Source organism: Bos javanicus, chromosome 15, assembly GCF_032452875.1.
Source record: "Bos javanicus breed banteng chromosome 15, ARS-OSU_banteng_1.0, whole genome shotgun sequence".
Taxonomy (NCBI): domain Eukaryota; kingdom Metazoa; phylum Chordata; class Mammalia; order Artiodactyla; family Bovidae; genus Bos; species Bos javanicus.
In genome coordinates this window covers 22,397,123-22,417,621 of record NC_083882.1, presented here as the reverse complement: position 1 = coordinate 22,417,621, position 20,499 = coordinate 22,397,123, and the positions used below count along the sequence as shown (strand labels likewise).

The 20,499-nt window shown below is 40.0% G+C and overlaps 1 protein-coding gene and 1 pseudogene across 1 annotated transcript in view; one reads left to right on the top strand and one right to left on the bottom strand.

The window, feature by feature from the left end:
* Positions 1-1,201: 1,201 nt before the first annotated feature.
* Positions 1,202-20,499, bottom strand: part of DLAT (dihydrolipoamide S-acetyltransferase) — a 34,330-nt gene continuing 15,032 nt past the window's right edge. Inside the window, 7 exon segments of the mRNA XM_061440285.1 lie at positions 1,202-2,618; positions 3,203-3,339; positions 4,580-4,742; positions 14,404-14,519; positions 15,356-15,463; positions 15,825-15,917; positions 16,956-17,023. Of these exon segments, the coding sequence (XP_061296269.1) occupies positions 2,489-2,618; positions 3,203-3,339; positions 4,580-4,742; positions 14,404-14,519; positions 15,356-15,463; positions 15,825-15,917; positions 16,956-17,023 (815 nt within the window). The 3' untranslated portion in view covers positions 1,202-2,488.
* On the top strand, positions 10,471-13,466 carry LOC133261550 (HIG1 domain family member 1A, mitochondrial-like; annotated as a pseudogene).

Below are 20,499 nucleotides of genomic sequence, written 5' to 3'. Positions count from 1 at the left end.
ACATCCTAGTTTTCCAAAATACCTTCACTTACAACATCTTCACCTCCCCCTCCCTACAAAAAGCAAAACTCTGGTCAGGAAGAGCATCAGCTAATAATGAACAGTTGAGCAGTTTAATCTGAATCTTATCAAGATATTTCTTCTTCAAAACTGAAAACTTTGAGATGGACATGAATTATCCTTGATTTAGATACCAGACTCTTCTACAAACTTGGCTTTAGAGATTAGGAATCAGTAGTAATTATTTTCTCATGTCCTCCAGAGTTCATGCATTACTGAGTGATGAGAATTCCTTACAGCACATTCCTGGGACCACTCGCACTGGTCAACCTCTGTAGTCCAGGCCTTGGGATACTACTTCATTCACAAACCTCAGGAATGGAGTTTATAGCTAGCAGAGCCAGACCACATTTCCTTGCTATGTACCACCTCCTAACAAGAGGGCTCCTTGAGCCTGAAGGTTAGATTATATGCTCCCAAATTCAGAACTTATTTTACCAATTCTATAAACTCAAAATGTATCTGTATTAAGAGCTTACCATGTATATAGCTGTTCCTGGTCTTAAAAAATCTAATGTGAAAAATAATTACCAAAAAATCAAAAATATTAGACAAGACATGTTGAAAACATATAGTTTAATTTTTCAAACAATCTAATTTGAACCAAAACACTATTTCTAAGACTTGTTCATTCCATCTGGTAAGGGAAATAAACTGAATCCAAATTTAGATTATAGCTCAGGTTAATTTTTAACTCAGAACAATTTTTATTAGAATGCAACTTTTAAATTTTTCTCTCAAGGGAACAACAGAGCCATAAACACTACCAAATAATGAATTATCTTTGAAGTTTCATGTATTTGAACCAGATGTGGCTCATACTACTGATGGTCCCTTGTCGTAAGTTTGTTCCTTCTCCATAATCTTCAATTCAAGCTAAAATCACTACTGAAAAGTCAGATTAACGTATTATTTTCATAATAATACGGCAAGGAAAATATTCCTGGAATATATCGAGTGTCACTTGTGCGCCATGTAATAATGAACATTTAGAAACAGATTCCACATTGAAAGGCCTAAATTTCAGGGAACAGTTCTGCATATTACATTTTATAAGGAGGATCAGATTTGCTAATAGTCATAAACAATTCCAAATTTATTATTAAGTCACATCAATTCCATAGAAAGTCTAGAACTGCAATAATGTTTCTAATTCATTTTTATTATCCTGAATATCACCACCCCCCACCCCCCTACAGAAAGGCAAATTGTAAGAAAATGGAAAATAAATATTTAGGCTGATAAGGTAGCAAACAACCTAAATAATCTTTTTCTCTCTGGCAGGATTTTAGGGTTTTCTTATTTTACATGAGACAACATTGGGGTGGAAAAACATAGAACACTTCTTTTTGTACACATTTAACATTTTCCACTTTATCCAAGTAGAAATGACCAGTTTGTTCCAGTCATCATCTTTTATCACTCCAAACTGTCCACTAGTGTATCTCTCCCCTTTTTCTTTTCAGATACAACTTGATGATAAATGGACTTTGGCACATATCTCACTAGGAACCATATTTACATATATACACTTATTCCATTCCACAGTTACTTGATACAAGTTTTTCAAGTATTTAAGTAATAAATCCTAGTAATTTAGTTCATTTGCAAGTAACCACTAGTTAATTTTACAGGAAAAATTCTACTTTCACAAGTTCACTCTGTTAAATTCTATAAGCATATTCTTTTATTTGAGGCAATTATAGAATTCTGCTCTCACAATGACACATTTAAATAGATACACACACAAATTCTCACTTATACCAAGGAGCTGGTTCATATTTATATCTTCATCTCAAGAGGAGAAAACAACCATTTCTGAATTCATAGAAAAACAACAAAGAACAGCTGGTTGAACAGTCCTATGAAAATGTTGACTTTTAAAGTTTTCTCATATTTTCCTTCAAGTTCTCCATGCTTCTTATCCATGATAAACCAAGATTTATGTAACAGAAAAATTTTAACTAGGTTTAAATTCCAAAATCAAGTTTCAGTTCAAATCCTTTCTCCAAATGAAGTAGTTTTCCTGACTTCTCTTTTCTCAAGTCTAATCAAAACATTTGAGTTAATTAAATTTCAAAACCTCAAGGTCTCATCAAGGTTACTTTTATGTGCCTGTCTCAATAGGGAACCACAATTCTACCTCTGCATTTCCAGTGGAAGGACTTACCACCAAAGGGCTATGCCATAGGCCCCTTGACCTGGAGTACACAGCTTAAAATCTGGTGTTTATTAAATGTGCACAATATTGGGATGTATTGGCATTTTAAAAAATTTGTAATGCCCATTACAAATAACTTATCTGGACAGACTCAAAAATAACTGATTAACCTTAAAATAAAAAGAGAACCACCGTTTAATGACATATTAATACCTTGGTAAGAATGAAACAGTGTGACCTAGGCGAGTCTAGACATTCTTGGATTAATTATAACAACATGGTGATAGGTTTTTCAAGGTACTTTCTAAACTCAGCAAGCCACTGGGCTCCAACTGCTCCGTCGACAACCCGATGATCACAACTGAGTGTAACAGACATCATGCTGGCCACATCAAATCTAGAAAAAGATTAAAAAAACATTATTAGGTATTCTAAAAGCAATCACTAGATGTTAGCTAGTAACCAGCCCAAATGCCAGCTCCTAACTTACAATCCCAACCAGGTAACATTATTTTTCTCCTACTCTTCATGGGTTGTACATCTCTAGCTCAAATCAATAGTTTGAAGAAACAGACCAACCAACCATCTGAAGGATACAGGTCAGGAAACAACAGCCCACAGGCCAAATCCCACCAAACACAGATTCACTGGAATACATTTTTGTATTGGCTGTGCCTGCTTTCATACCACAATCGCCGAGTATTTGCAATAGCAACTGTGTGACCCAGAAAAAATAAAATATTTACTAACTGGCTCTTTAAGAAAAATTATGTTGACCCCTGACCTAGAGTAAATAAGACTTCCCATCTCAAATAGCAAAATAAGAAGAGTTGGTGCCCTGAAAAACTTCACTCTGTGCTTACATCTAGCTCTGTGTGAAGCTCCAGTATGCCATGCCAATAATTATAAAACCTAAGACTCAAAGCCAGGGATACTGTAATGAAAGTAAGTTTACAACTCCCTCTCCATTTTGGCACTTACCCTTTTTCATTATCTGCTGGAACCAGTCTATCCTCTGAAGCACCAATTGCCAAAATACATGCTTGAGGTGGGTTTATAATAGCAGAGAAGTTCTTAATCCCAAACATTCCTAAATTTGAGATCGTAAAAGTGCCACCCTAAAGGGAAAAAAAAAAATTTAAAAACAGATCATGGTAACTGCTTGTCAATATAAATCAGAAAAAATGACAAATGTTTTGTGAAAAGACCTTAAGATGTTTTACTTTAAGAAGGGATTCTTAGCAACATGGATGAACCTAGAGATTATCAAACTAGGCAAGTCAGAAAGAGAAAGACAAATACGGTATCATTTATATGTGCAATATAAAATACGACACAAGTGAACTTATCTACGAAACAGAAATAGACTCTCAGACATAGAGACAGACTCATGGTTGCTAAGGCGGGGGGAGAGTTCAATTGGGAGTTTGGGATTAACAGACACAAACTATTAGATACAGGATGGATATACAACAAGGTCCTACTGTGTAGCACAGGGAACTATATTCAATATCCTGTGACAAACCATAATGGAAAAGAATATGAAAAAGAATGTATGCTGCTGCTGCTGCGTCGTTTCAATCGTGTCCGACTCTCTGCGACCCCATAGACGGCAGCCCACCAGGCTCCCCCGTCCCTGGGATTCTCTAGGCAAGAACACTGGAGTGGGTTGCCATTTCCTTCTCCAATGCATGAAAGTGAAAAGTGAAAGTGAAGTCGCTCAGTCGTGTCCGACTCTTCGAGACCCCATGGATTGCAGCCTACCAGGCTCCTCTGTCCATGGGATTTTCCAGGCAAGAGTACTGGAGTGGGGTGCCATTGCTAGACATGTATAACTGAGACACTCTGCTGTACAACAGAAATTAACACATTGTAAATCAAGTATACTTCAATAATATATTTTCTAAAAAAAGGACTCAACTACCATTAAAAAAGGAAAATGGTAAGTATATGAGGTGACAGATACGTTAATTACCTTGTCACGATCACAGAGTATACATATATCAAAACATCAAGTTGTACACCTTATATATACAATTTCTATTTACTAATTACACATAAAGGTGAAAGGGAAAAAAAAAGAAAAGACTGAATGGGGTACACTTTTCTGAAAACACACAACCATAGCAACATGAAGACAAGTCAGTTGTGTGGCTTTTGCACACTACTTGAAAATGTTTTTTTCAGCTTGTGATAGATTACTCAATTTTTCTTTATTTTCAAGACCTTCTGTCAGTGAGAACACAAGGCAGAATCAAAAAGTGGAAAATGCAATAAAAGCAAAGGCCAACTTTAAAAACAATGCAATTCACTAAAATAGCATAGTAACATTCATAAAGTAAATACATAATACCTTACCTGGAACTCATGTGGTTGTAGTTTACCCTCTCGTGCTTTGGTTGCTAAAGAAACAACGTCATTAGCAATGGTTTCCAGTCCTTTTATATGTGCATTAAATACAATAGGTGTGATGAGTCCTGCAGGAGTACTGACTGCAACACTGATATCAACAACATGATTTCTATTTAAAAAGAAAAAAAAGTAAAACTCAATAATCATCAACTGTTAAGAGTCTGTGTCAGGTTAAGCAAGAATAGCGGTATTCAGTCTGTGTTACTTTTTAGCCAGAGAGATCTTGCCTGGTTTTTCAATTTTGCTATGCCCTCTCTCAGACCTGCACTTTTATTTTTTTAGACTTGCACATTTTAAAAATGAATGAGCAATGTGTCCGTAGATTGGCTTCACTTGTAGTCACTAACTACCCCTTATCGGCACTGACCAACATCATGAACATAATTGGGGAAAAAACATTCAGCATCCAGTGAGAACTGAAAAGAACTCCTTAGATTTACGAGATGAAGAGGACTGGCCAGAGCTTCGTCTGCAAGCAGAGCCTGAGCAGATAAAAGGAAGACTGAAGGGAAAGAACTGCACGGGGGCAGAAACAGGAGTGCTCGCATGGTAGGGAGGTAGTGCTGTCTCAGAACATAAAAGCAGGATTCCTAATCTTTTCTATGCTACAGACACCGTTGCATTTGGGTCCCTTCCAGAATTTTTAAACACAAGAAACAAAATACTTAAAAAAAGAAAAAAGAAAAAAAAACCCAAACAAAATATACTGAAATTCAGTTACTGAACTATTCAAAAAACAAAACTGTGATATATGTGCTTCAAAAATCTTGCAGCAGATCTAATTATGGCTATGCTTTTGAAGTAGTGATATATTTTAAGACATCCATAACAACTACAATGCATATGAAAACAACTCGATTTTATTTGGTTATCAGAACAAGTATTAAAACACCTCTTTGATTTGTTCTCTATAATAGGAGAAAATGCTAAATTTCACACTGAAAGTAAAAATCACTTAAGTAATGTCCAACTCTTTGCGACCCCATGAACTATACAGTCCATGGAATTCTCTAGGCCAGAATACTAGAGTGGGTAGCCTTTCCCTGTTCCAGGGGATCTTCCCAACCCAGGGATCAAACCCAGGTCTCCCACATTGTAGGCAGATTCTTTACCAGCTGAGCTACAAGGGAACCCCAAGAATACTGGCATGGGTAGCCTATCCCTTCTCCAGCACATCTTCCTGATTGAGGAATCGAACTGGGGTCTCCTGCAATGCAGGCACATTCTTTACCAACTGAGCTATCAGGGAGCCCAAATATCACAATAAAGATTTTTAAAAAAGAATTATATTCCCCCCCCCAACCAAGTTTCCAAACTCCTGAACTGTATCATGATCTCCATAGGGGTTGTCTGTGTAAGGGCCCCTGCTAAAGTGTTCTGCAATTAAGAAAAAAGTTAACAAATGTTGGCAAGGAAGAAAAGGGTGAGAAAGCATAAATTATAAATTGTTGGTGAGAATGCATTAATAAACTGGTGCAACCACTATAGGAAGAGAGTATGGAGGTTCCCTAAAAAAGTAAAATAGAACTATTATATGATCCGGCTGCGCCGTCCGGCGCGCGCTAAAGCGCCGGCGGCTGCGCCGGGAGGACCCCATGCCGAAGGGAGGAGTTACCCCACGTCCGAGGTCAGGGGCAGCAGCTGAGAGTACCAGACTGCGACGGCGCAGGAACTGCCGAGAGGAGCTACCCCGCGTCCGAGGTCAGGCGGGGCGGCCGAGAGGAGATACCCAGCGTCCGAGGTCAGGGGGGGCGGCAGGGAAGAGCTACCCAACGCGGGCGTGGAGCCATGGCAGCGGGGGCGCAGGAAGGCCTAGAGGAGCTATCCCACGTTGAAGGTCAGGAGGGGCGGCGGTGAGGAGATACCCCTCGTCCAAGGTAAGAAGCAATGGCTGCGCTTTGCTGGAGCAGCCGTGAAGAGATACCCCAGCCCAAGGTAAGAGAAACCCAAGTAAGACGGTAAGTGTTGCAAGAGGGCATCAGAGGGCAAACACATTGAAACCATACTCACAGAAAACTAGTCAATCTAATCACACTAGGACCACAGCCTTGTCTAACTCAGTGAAACTAAGCCATGCCCGTGGGGCAACCCAAGATGGGCCGGTCATGGGGGAGAGGTCTGACAGAATGTGGTCCACTGGAGAAGGGAATGACAAACCACTTCAGTATTCTTGCCTTGAGAACCCCATGAACAGTATGAAACGGCAAAATGATAGGATACTGAAAGAGAATCTCCCCAGGTCAGTAGGTGCCCAATATGCTACTGGAGATCAGTGGAGAAATAACTCCAGAAAGAATGAAGGGATGGAGCCAAAGCAAAAAGAATACCCAGCGGTGGATGTGACTAGTGATAGAAGAAAGGTCCCATGCTGTAAAGAGCAATATTGCATAGGAACCTGGAATGTCAGGTCCGTGAATCAAGGCAAATTGGAAGTGGTCAAACGAGATGGCAAGAGTGAATGTCGACATTCTAGGAATCAGCGAACTAAAATGGACTGGAATGGGTGAATTTAACTCAGATGACCATTGTATCTACTACTGCAGGCAGGAATCCCTCAGAAGAAATGGAGTAGCCATCATGGTCAACAAAAGAGTCCAAAATGCAGTACTTGGATGCAATCTCAAAAACGACAGAATGATCTCTGTTTGTTTCCAAGGCAAACCATCCAATATCACAGTAATCCAAGTCTATGCCCCAACCAGTAACGCTGAAGAAGCTGAAGTTGAACGGTTCTATGAAGACCTACAAGACCTTTTAGAACTAACACCCAAAAAAGATGTCCTTTTCATTATAGGGGACTGGAATGCAAAAGTAGGAAGTCAAGAAACACCTGGAGTAACAGGCAAATTTGGCCTTGGAATACGCAATGAAGCAGGGCAAAGACTAATAGAGTTTTGCCAAGAAAATGCACTGGTCATAACAAACACCCTCTTCCAACAACACAAGAGAAGACTCTATACATAGACATCACGAGATGGTCAACACCGAAATCAGATTGATTATATTCTTTGCAGCCAAAGATGGAGAAGCTCTATACAGTCAGCAAAAACAAGACCAGGAGCTGACTGTGGCTCAGACCATGAACTCCTTATTGCCAAATTCAGACTGAAATTGAAGAAAGTAGGGAAAACCACTAGACCATTCAGGTATGACCTAAATCAAATCCCTTATGATTATACAGTGGAAGTGAGAAATAGATTTAAGGGCCTAGATCTGATAGATAGAGTGCCTGATGCACTATGGAATGAGGTTCGTGACACTGTACAGGCGACAGGGATCAAGACCATCCCCATGGAAAAGAAATGCAAAAAAGCAAAATGGCTGTCTGGGGAGGCCTTACAAATAGCTGTGAAAAGAAGAGAAGTGAAAAGCAAAGGAGAAAAGAAAAGATATAAACATCTGAATGCAGAGTTCCAAAGAATAGCAAGAAGAGATAAGAAAGCCTTCTTCAGCGATCAATGCAAAGAAATAGAGGAAAACAACAGAATGGGAAAGACTAGAGATCTCTTCAAGAAAATCAGAGATACCAAAGGAAGATTTCATGCAAAGATGGGCTCGATAAAGGACAGAAATGGTATGGACCTAACAGAAGCAGAAGATATTAAGAAGAGATGGCAAGAATACACAGAAGAACTGTACAAAAAAGATCTTCATGACCCAGATAATCACGATGGTGTGATCACTGACCTAGAGCCAGACATCCTGGAATGTGAAGTCAAGTGGGCCTCAGAAAGCATCACTACGAACAAAGCTAGTGGAGGTGATAGAATTCCAGTTGAGCTATTCCAAATCCTGAAAGATGATGCTGTGAAAGTGCTGCACTCAATATGCTAGCAAATTTGGAAAACTCAACAGTGGCCAAAGGATTGGAAAATGTCAGTTTTCATTCCAATGCCACAGAAAGGCAATGCCAAAGAATGCTCAAACTACCGCACAATTGCAGTCATCTCACACGCTAATAAAGTAATGCTCAAAATTCTCCAAGCCAGGCTTCAGCAATATGTGAACCGTGAACTTTCTGATGTTCAAGATGGTTTTAGAAAAGGCAGAGGAACCAGAGATCAAATTGCCAACATCCGCTAGATCATGGAAAAAGCAAGAGAGTTCCAGAAAAACATCTATTTCTGTTTTATTGACTATGCCAAAGCCTTTGACTGTGTGGATCACAATAAACTGTGGGAAATTCTGAAAGAGATGGGAATACCAGACCACCTGACCTGCCTCTTGAGAAATTTGTATGCAGGCCAGGAAGCAACAGTTAGAACTGGACATGGAACAACAGACTGGTTCCAAATAGGAAAAGGAGTACGTCAAGGCTGTATATTGTCACTCTGCTTATTTAACTTATATGCAGAGTACATCATGAGAAACGCTGGACTGGAAGAAACACAAGCTGGAATCAAGATTGCCGGGAGAAATATCAATCACCTCAGATATGCAGATGACACCACCCTTATGGCAGAAGTGAAGAGGAACTAAAAAGCCTCTTGATGAAAGTGAAAGTGGAGAGTGAAAATGTTGGCTTAAAGCTCAACATTCAGAAAATGAAGATCATGGTATCCGGTCCTATCACTTCATGGGAAATAGATGGGGAAACAGTGGAAACAGTGTCAGACTTTATTTTTCTGGGCTCCAAAATTACTGCAGATGGTGACTGCAGACATGAAATTAAAAGACGCTTACTCCTTGGAAGGAAAGTTATGACCAACCTAGAAAGCATATTCAAAAGCAGAGACATTACTTTGCCAACAAAAGTCCGTCTAGTCAAGGCTATGGTTTTTCCTGTGGTTATGTATGGATGTGAGAGTTGGACTGTGAAGAAGGCTGAGCGCTGAAGAATTGATGCTTTTGAACTGTGGTTGGAGAAGACTCTTGACAGTCCCTTGGACTGCAAGGAGATCCAACCAGTCCATTCTGAAGGAGATCAGCCCTGCGATTTCTTTGCAAGGAATGACGCTAAAGCTGAAACTCCAGTACTTTGGCCACCTCATGTGAAGAGTTGACTCATTGGAAAAGACTCTGATGCTGGGAGGGATTGGGGGCAAGAGGAGAAGGGGACGACAGAGGACGAGATGGCTGGATGGCATCACTGACTCAATGGACGTGAGTCTTGGTGAACTCCGGGAGTTGGTGTTGGACAGGGATGCGTGGTGTGCTGTGATTCATGGGGTCACAAAGAGTTGGACATGACTGAGCGACTGATCTGATCTGATCTGATTATATGATCCAGCAATTCCACTCCTGGGTATATATATCCAGAAAAATGAACATACCAATTAAAGACAGGGAAGAAACCCAAGTCCAAGTGCCCATCAACAGACAACAGACATCTCACTCACTCACACACACACATATACACATGCATAGGAGTATTACTCAGCCATAAAAAAAGAATGAAATTCTACCATCTGCAGCCACATGGATAGACCTAGGGAATATTATGCTTCAGGAAATAAATCAGAGAAAGACAAATACTGTATATTGTATATGTGGAATGTAAAAAGTAATACAAATGGATATACTTGCCGAACAGAAACAGAGAAAAAAAACTAGTGGTTACCAAAGGATAGAGGAAAGGGCAGAGTGACGAATTGGGCATATGTGATTAACAGATACAAACTACCATGTATAAAATAGATAAGCAACAAACATATATTATAGAGCACAGGGAATTATAGCCATTATCTCGTAATACCTTATAAGGGAGTACAATCCACAAGAACACTGAATCACTATGTCATAATCCTAAAACTAATATAATATTATAAATCAACTATCCTTCAACTTAGAAAAGTTAAAACTTCACATGAAAAAAGAACTCCAGCTCTTTGGAGATTATGGGTACCAAACCCCTCAGTGTGCCCAAGCTGGCCCGAGGCAGCAGGCTTTTGCCAGTTGCAAACATAGGGACCTGCTCTAATATTACAGTGACACTCAGCAGCTACCACAGCTGGGCTCTGGCCAAGGTATCACACAGCAGCACTGCTTTCTTAATTAAATTATCCTGTTATTACAATAATGTTTAAAAATATTCCTAATAGAGTAGGGATGGTGTTTCCTATCTTGTTCATCACTAAACCAGGCAATCGTAAGGAAATCAATCCTCAATATTCATTGGAAGGGCTGATGCTGAAACTCCAATACTTGATGTGAAGAACCAACTCATTAGAAAAGACCGTGATGCTGGGAAAGACTGAGGGCTGAAGGGGGCGACAGAGGATGAGATGGTTGGATGGCATCACTGACTCAAAGGATGTGAGTTTGGGCAAACTCAGGGAGATGGTGAAGGACAGGGAAGTCTGGTGTGCTGCAGTCCATGAGATTGCACAGAGTCAGACAAGACTAAGCGACTGAACAACAACAAAATCCAGTTAACACTGTATGTTCAATAAATATTTGTTAAATAGCTGTATGAACAAATAAATGAAGGGCATTTGGTAAGGATTAATAAATAATTCATAGAACTTGAGCTGCAACCACCATCCTTTCATCTAAGTAGTGTTTCCTTCAGATATTCTTAAAAGGTTAAACATAAATTTACCCTACAATCCAGCAATTCCACTCCAAAGAGTCTACCCAAAAGAAATGAAGACATATGTCAGTACAAAGAATTGTCGTCAAATGTTCACAACCGTGCTCTCAAAGCTATGTCTATGTCTTAATCCCAGAGTCTATTAATGTGACCATATTTAGTAAAAAGGTCTTCACTGATATACTCACGCCCTTGAGATGAGTTCACCCTGGATTATCTGGGTGGGCCCTAAATCCAATGCCAACTGTCCTTGTAAGAGACAGAAGGGAAGACACGGACACATGAAGGCCATGTGAAGCTGGAGCTATGCAGCCCCAAGCCAAGGAATGCCCGAAGCCGCCAGAGCTGGAGAGAACAAGCAAGAGTTCACCCAAGACCCTGTGCAGGGAGCATGGTCCTGCTAATACCTTAATTTCACACGTCTAACCTTCAGGACTAGGAGAGTAAATTTTTGTTAAGCCACAAATTTTGTGGTAATTTGTACTGGCAGCCCTAGAAAACTAATATAGTCTCTAAAGAATAGTAAGACCCTCAGATGTTCTCTAATGGCAGGGTAACCAAGACGAAAATCAGAATCAGTAAACCATTTTTCAGTCTCGGGAAACGTTTAGTTTTCCTGGGGAGTTTCAGATAGAAACTGAAACTTTTTTTTTTTCTGAAAGAAACTTCAGAAAGAAATGATGATAAGCAATTTAAAAATCTATACTATAATCAATCTGGTTGGATGATGGGTTGTGTATATGTGTTTGTAAAGAGGGTACAAAAAAGCTAAAATTTAACCTTCTTAAACAGAAAGGTGATAAATGAAATGCAAAACTGACAAAAAGGCAACAGAAAAATGTTATGTAGAAATATGAAGGTAGACGGCACATGTGGGAGCCAGGTCAGAAGCCAGTAGGAAAAAAAAAAAAAAGAAGCCAGTAGGAACCTGAAACGTCCTGTAATTGTCTAAGATTCTTCAACCACCATGTCAAGCGACACGCTTCTCTTTCTTCATATGATGAAGATCAGGGATCTACACTCATCTGAGAACCTAGAGAGGCACCATCTGTTCCCACTGGAATGGCACGTTTTGCAGCAATCATTGCATATGGATAACATATATGGAAGAGCAGGAGAAATACTGTCTGTTCACCTGACCCACATGCGTGTGGCAGTCCAAGGCTTTGTTGTGGGAGCAATGGCTCTTGATATGGGCGATTCCCCGTATCAAGAATTCTGGGCAAAACCTAAACCTTAGAAGAGGAGATGCCATCTTGGTCTTGGCGGTGCTTGCTTTAGTTAGACATCTCATATTGAGGTTATGTGTTTCTGCTGAAAATAAATTATTTGGGTCAGACAAGAACATGGTAATTTGAATACTGGCTTCCTTTCTTGCAGGCTTGATTTGCCTGGTGACCAAGTTACTGGTGACTAGTTCACTAGCTAGGTCACTCAGGGGAGTCAGATTAGCACAAAAGAAACATGTCACTTTTAAATATATTTGCTAGTGTTACGTGTCCACCTTCTTAAACCCTTCTGATGAAATTAGTTTTGAAGAAGACAACATGCCAATCCTGAAAATGCTCCCAGTGGCTGCAGAATAATCATATGCTTTTGATGTAATGTAGGAATCCTATTTACCCCACTTAGTTTAAAATTCTCTGACTGCCTTATGGACTAAGTACTGTTTTAAGGGCTGGTTGGCTCTTGAGGAACCCTTTCAGAACACAGCACGGAATACAACATTATAAACCTCCCTGAAAGTCTGTGTGTGTTTTTAAACCAAACCTAAAAAAGCTGGTAACAGCCACTTTTAAGTATAACTTATTTTAGAATCGTAGTTGTAAACATGAGAATAACTTAATTGTAGATCCCTTTTAGCTCTTTTGTAATTGCAAAATTATATTTTCCTGCTGTTATATTAGAATAATTTTAAATGTTATTTTGAAATAGAAATGTGCATTCTAAGTGCTAATGCAAAGGTAAATGAAAAACACTTTTAAAATGTGTGCAGTATGTTCATTTTCTCTAAAAGAATCATAAGTTAAATAAATTGCCTATAATGGAAGTGATTTATGAGCAAGCTGGTTTGGTCAGACAGTATGCAAACTTTGGTATACCACAAACTTTGCTTTGCTGTACTGATGAAATTCTCCTATCTAACCTGAATTCACATTCCATGGTGATAATATGGTAAATGTAGTGTTATTAAAGTAAGTGAACACATCAAAAAAAAAGAAAGATATGAAAAGTAAAATTAGTCATTCAGTCGTTTCTGACTCTGTAACCCCATGGACTACAGCCCACCAGGCTCCTCTGTCCATGGAATTCTCCAGGCAAGAATACTGGAGTGAGTTGCCATTTCCTTCTCCAGAGGATCTTCCCAACCCAGGGATCAAACCTGGGTCTCCTGCATTGCAGGCAGATTCTTTACCATCTGAGCCACCAGGGAAGCCCAAAGAAATATAAAGGTAAATACCAAAAGAAATAATAGTTTAAATAAAGGCTGTGTTGGCCTCTTGGGAGTGGATCTCAGATAAAGGCTGAGCAGGTCACCATAAGCCACGAATTAATATTATAAAGTATATACTGTTATTGTAATAAAAATTTAATAATACAAAACCATCTACGTAGTAGAGAAAGGCTAGACTGAGTCAGAATCCTGGTTCCAATCCCAGTTCTGCTGCTTACTAACATATGAACTCAGGGAGTAACTCAACTTACTGAGCCTATTTCTTCATCTGGAAAATAGGAGTAAAAGCACCTACCTCATAAGGCGGTCCTAAGAATTAAATGGGACAACATGCGAAAGACACTAAGCACCATGCCAGTCACATAATACCGTAATATTAACAAATACTGCTTTTTTGGTTTTGCTTTCAATTTTGCCACCACTAAAGTTTAACAGAACTAATTGGTGAACAAAACCATCTCAATCCTGCCTTGTGAGAGTCATTATCAATTTAATTATACATATCTGTATACTCATCTCCCTTCCCGGAACTCTTAAGCATCTGTAGTCTTTACTGATTAAATTTGGCATGGTCTCAGAAACAGTTTTATGTTGTTTTCAAGTTGTTTTGCCTATGGAAATCATCTCCCACTCTGCATTGTTTCTTCTTATTCCCTGCACTCCTACTTATACATTAGACAACACACAAAAAAACCTGCTGATGTGTATATATATATATATAGATAGATAGACAGACAGATAGATAGATAGAGAACACACCTTCCCTAAAAGGGTTATACTTACTGTCTTATAACTGTGTCCATCCAAGAAGAATTTGCTTCAGGAACTTTTAAACATGCCAAAGCTGAAGCTTTTATAATGAAGTCATTGACGGAAATTTTACTTTTTCCTTCTAACATCTGCAAAAGAAAGAAATCATTATAGTTTCTTAAGTTCTCTTCGCGAAGACTGAAACTATATAATCTTGAGAAGGTGGGAGGGGATGAACATACAAATATCCTGAGGTAAAAAGGATGAAAAGAAACCAAAAGTCGTTTCTTTTTCATCTTTTCTAACGTAGATCATTACAACTGTTAAATTTCCTGCTAAGGGGTGCTCTCGGAGAAGGCAATGGCACCCCACTCCAGTCCTCTTGCCTGGAAAATCCCATGGACGGAGGAGCTTGGTAGGCTGCAATCCATGGGGTCGCTAAGAGTCAGGCACGACTGAGCGACTTCACTTTCACTCTTCACTTTCATGCACTGGAGAAGGAAATGGCAACCTACTCCAGTGTTCTTGCCTGGAGAATCCCAGGGACGGGGGAGCCTGGTGGGCTGCCATCTAAGGGGTCGCACAGAGTCGGACACGACTGAAGTGACTTAGCAGCAGCAAGGGGTGCTCTAGGTGCGTCTGTAAGTTACAAAATAACTAAGCACTAGGTAGGTATGAAGACAAAGCAAACACACTGTTTCTTACCTACCCGAAGAGACCCAAGTAGTCTCAAAGAATCATAGTGACTATGTTAGGCTAAAATGGATCCATGGCAAAGTCGACTTTAATGATAAGCTTTAATCAAGGGTTAGAAAATGAAAATTCTCCAGGATATTTTCTGCAAGTTAAAATTAAGATGACATCCACTTTCCATCATCAACTGGCATTTATAACAAAATACAATACAGCGACAAAAATGTAAATATTCAGTGAGGGAAACCAAGATTTTTAGAATTTATAGAGGTGGAATTTCCAGACCTTTTACCTTATTAAGTTCTTTCCGTACCAACAAAACTTCTCCCATATTTACATCAATAGAAAGGTAATAATGAGGTATGGTTTGCTTAGATTGCATTAACCGCTGTGCAATGACCTGAAATGAAAAGAGATTAAAAAATCAATTATCTTGAGTTGAGATGAGACGTTATCTATTCAGGGCTCTGTTTGCCCCTTTATCCTGCTCCCTGGTGATGCTTACCCGATATATTATTAGAACTGAAAGATGTAGGACTGTAGCACAACTTAGCCCCCTGTAATACTATTTAATTAGAACACAGGGTTTGTGTATTCTAAGAATTCAACTGGCCAAACCAAACATCTACTAAATGAATCATCAAAGATCTACAATTTTTAAAAAGTCTCTTCTTAGTGTTTTAAACGATGAATACAACTGAACAATCAGAGTAAAGATGCCCCCAACAACTTGAGGTCTGGAGTTATGGTAATACTCTTACTCGGCGAATGTTGCTGATTGGGATATCTGTGAAGACACCTGTAGGAACTGGAGCCACTCCTGGACTTGGGGGAGGCACAGCGGCTGCTGGAGTCTAGAGAGAGGTAAAAAGGTTCTTAGTAACTGTGGCTTAGTCTTAGCATCAGCAAGTGTGAACTACTGTTAGTGATTCTTTTACATATGGCAAAGTAAAAATTAAAGGGCTTATAGAAAAATAACTATTTCTATCCCAAGGGAGCAAAAGGGACTCAGATCTGGACTGTGCTTGTTTAAAAGTTGTTTTTAATTTTCATACTTGGAATTGGGTAATCATATTTTAAGTGTCATTTTTCTATGACTAGTTTATATCAAAACAATTTTTTTTGCAATATTTTCCTCAGGAAAAACAAAGCATTCTTAAATTGAAAAGATTGAGATAAATACAAAGAAGGTATTGTATTTTCCTGAATAGTGTCAATAAAAAATAGCGACAAATCTTTCATTTTAAAGCAAACATCTAAATAACTAAATCATTATCCTTACTTATAGCTGATTATCTTAGCACCTTTGCTAATCAGAGTTGACTATGTGGATTTAATCCCTCTGTGGACTAATTAACCACATAAAACTCAAATCCAAGTCAAGCATGCTTTTAAAAATAGTGTCTGAGTGAGATAATATGTTAGGAAAAATTTAGTACCTCTACTCAAAAAAACAAAAACAATTTCGAAGAACTTCAATGTAGTATAGCATCTTTGGGGCTTCCCTCATAGCTCAGTTGGTAAAGAATCTGCCTGCAATGCAGGAGACCAGGGTTAAATTCCTGGGTCGGGAAGATCCTCTGGAGAAGGAAATGGCAACCCACTCCAGTATCCTAGCCTGGAGAATCTCATGGACAGAGGAGCCTGGCAGGCTACAGTCCACGGGATTTCAAGAGTCGGACATGACTTAGCATCTAAACCATCACCATAGCACCTTTGTATATGAATAACAACACACTCATACTTATGTACTGTCAGCCAGTAAAATCAGACAAAGAAAACACAGCACTGATTAAGCTATTTCACTCACTGTATGCAAGGGTCTAACAGGCTGGACAAAGCACTCTGCAGAGGAAACTGCAACCGGAATTTAAAAGCCAAATAGAACTCACAGGAGCAGCTTTAGTAGGCACAAAAGAGTCAATGTCCTTCTTGATGATTCTGCCATCTGGTCCTGTCCCTGGAGGAGACACAGAAATACCACGTATGTGAGAGTGAACCGCGGATTCCTCAAGGAAATCAGCACTGTGATCCAGAAGCACAAGCTCCTAGAGACAGACCCTCTGAAGGGGCCACTGCCTCAACCATGCCCCTTAAACATTTCTCTAAAAAATACCAGCTTCGGTCACCTCTTCTTGGTTAGCTCCAAAATACCCTTTCTTAACTCTGAAAAGATCTCATTTCGGTTCTACATTCATTTGATGTTAAAGAATTATCTTTCTACAGACATGATAACAATTATTTTGGACAAATCAGGTAACTTTTTTTTTTTTTTAGCATGAAATAGCATGAATAACTTTCAAATGCAATGATCTCATCTTTTAGAATCATTCAATCCATATGTGGTCTCCATCATTCACAACTTTCTCATAGCAGCCAAGGCTCTATACTGGCTTGTGTTACAAGATTATGAAGGAAATAGCCATCACGTTACACATGAAGAAAGATCTTCAAAGTTCCCTCAACAAGGCTAAGTTTTACTTTCATTCAGTTTGTTTCCTCCTCCCATTCATGGCCTCTTAGGTTTAACATTACACCTAAGTAGATAATCCTGAATCTTAATTCTAAGGAAATTCAGTATTAAAATACCCTTTACCCTTGCACACTTCTAAAAGAATTTGGTCAAACTGATTCATCTTCTTCCAAAGAAGATGTTTAAAAAAAGGATTCTTGTGTGCAGTTCATCCCAAGTCCTTTCCTTCATTATGAAAACTGGTTGGCTAAGACTGTGTATTACCAGCTTAGAACAGAGGCAGCAGTACTATGAGATCACCCTCATTACAAAGGACAGAAACCATAACCTTCCTTCGAAACCAAGGCTGATCTCGACCCTGCAGTTCCTCAAGATGAGGAAACTGCAGGACCTGTCTTATTAGGAGTTGGTAGAAATCTTTGAAATTCTTTTGCCTATCTCCCTAGGAAGGAGTAACAGATAGTCATTAGGCAGTATAGTATAAAAGGAAGAACACTAGACTGCTAAGTCGCTACAGTCGTGTCTGACTCTGTGCGACCCCATAGACGGCAGCCCACCAGACTCCCCTGTCCCTGGGATTCTCAAGGCAAGAACACTGGAGTGGGTTGCCATTTCCTTCTCTAAGAACACTAGACTAGGAGTGAAAAATGTAGGGCTGCTGTCAAATATAAACTAGACAGATGACTACAGTCACTTAATCTCATCTGCTCTTTAGTCTTATTTGTAGAATAGATTATACCAGCCCCTGCTCATGGGTATGTCATGAAGATAAAATGGGGCAGTGACGTAAGAATGCTCTGCATCAAAGCAATATAAACCATAATGTGGGTAGCTCTGAGACAAATCAAACTCTGAACATCAGGGTTTTGGCTTTCAAAACAGCTTCTCCCAAAATGATCACATTTTGGTCAACTTTAGTGAGCAACCTGTCCCTTGGGAAGGGGTGGGGTGAGGATTGGAGATTGAGTGCAATAACCAATGGCCAATGATACAATCTGGCTTTCCAGGTAGCGCAGTGGTAAAGAATCTGCCTGCTAATGCGGGAGATGGAAGAGATGTAGGTTTGATCCCTAGGACAGGAAGATCCCCTGGAGAAGGAAATGGCAACCCACTCCAGTATTCTTGCCTGGAAAATCTCATGGACAGAGGAGCCTGGCGGGCTGAGTCGGACATGACTGAGCAACTGAGCACACACACACAATGGTACAATCAACCACACCCCTATAAAAATAAAAAGGGGCAACCACGCCCCTATAAAAATAAAACTCCTGAACCAGACCTGGAGGGTTTCTGGGTTGGTGAGCATATTAATGTGCCAAGGGGTGGTGCTCCCACAAGGGCACCCACACTCTCTTATGCATCTCTTCTATTTGACTGTTCCTGAGTTGTATCTTTTACAATAAATAGGCAACAGTAAAGTGCTTTGCGGAGTTCTGTGAATCACTCTAATGATTATCAAACCTGAGGAGGGGGGTCTTAGGAACTTCTGGTTTATAGCCCACGGAAAAGAAATATGGGTGGTCCCCAGGACTCGCAACTGCCCCCTGAAATGAGGGCAGACTTGTGGGACTGGACCCTTTAACCTGTGGAGTCTGATGCTAACTCTGGAGAATTAGTGTCAGAATAGGATTGAACTGTTGGTTAACCGGGTGGTGTCACAGAACTGACTGATGGTCTGGAAAAAAACATTACATTTCATGTTTGACTTGGGTGTCAGAAAACACTAACTGCTGATCCTCTCAGCTCACTTATTTTAAACCATTCCTTCCACCCACTGCAAACTTTCTTCCACTTCATCAAGACTGACTCCTCCACTCCCATCATCTGTTGTCAGCCTCCTGTCTTCACTTCCTCCCTACCCAGGCTACACTCTACGGATCACTGTTACCATCACTGTCCAGCAAGCTCTGTAACACATGCCTTCTCAGTGCCAGCACCACAGTTGTTCAATATTGCTGGGAGAAACAAGTACACACCTCGCTGACTGACTGTACTATAAACCAGAGACATAAATCTAAAATAGACTCACAAAACTACCCAGAAGATAAATTCTTTCTTCTGAAGTCACTTTCACAATCTCAGAGAACAGTATTTCACACTCTCTAACCTCAAACCTTCCCACACTAATTCTACCACAGGTCCCCTCACTTTATACGTTTTTGGCCATGCTGAGCAGCTTGCAGGATCTCTGTTCCCCAACCATGGATTGAACCCGGGCCACAGCAGTGAAAGCACCAAGTCCTAACCAGTAAACCACCAGAGAAATCCTCGCTCACTTTATATTTTACTGAATAGCAGCAACCAGAGAGGTTCTACCCTCCTCCGCTGCCACCAAACCTATAAAACCACCCCATATTCTCTTCCCTCCTATAAAAACAAACTGTCCTAATACCTACCCAAGAGCAATTTCATCCCCTTTTACATCTAAGAACTTGGTTCCTTGCCAAATTATTCTGCATCATCAATTTATCCCTTTCTATTGGACAACTGGTTCTCAACAAGGCAATTTTGCAGTTTTGCCAGAGGGGCATCTGGCAATGTTTGAAAAGTTTTTTTGGTTGTTACAAGTGGGGGATGCTACTATCATGTAGCGAGTAAGAGCCAAGGATGCTGCTAAACATGCTACAATGCAGAGGAGCCTCACCCTCACTCTGCCAAGAATTGTTAGTCACTAAGTCATGTCTAACTCTTTTGCCACCCCATGGACTGCAGTACGCCAGGCTCTTCTGTCCATAGGATTTCCCAGGCAAGAATACTAGACTGAATTATCATTTCCTTCTCCAGGGGATCTTCCTGACCCAGAGATTACACCCATGTCTCCTGCATTGGCAGGTGGATACTTTACCACCGAGTCACCAGTTCAGTTCAGTTACTCAGTCATGTCCAACTCTTTGCGAACCCATGGACCACAACACAACAGGCCTCCCTGTCCATCACCAACTCCCAGAGTTACCCAAATTCAT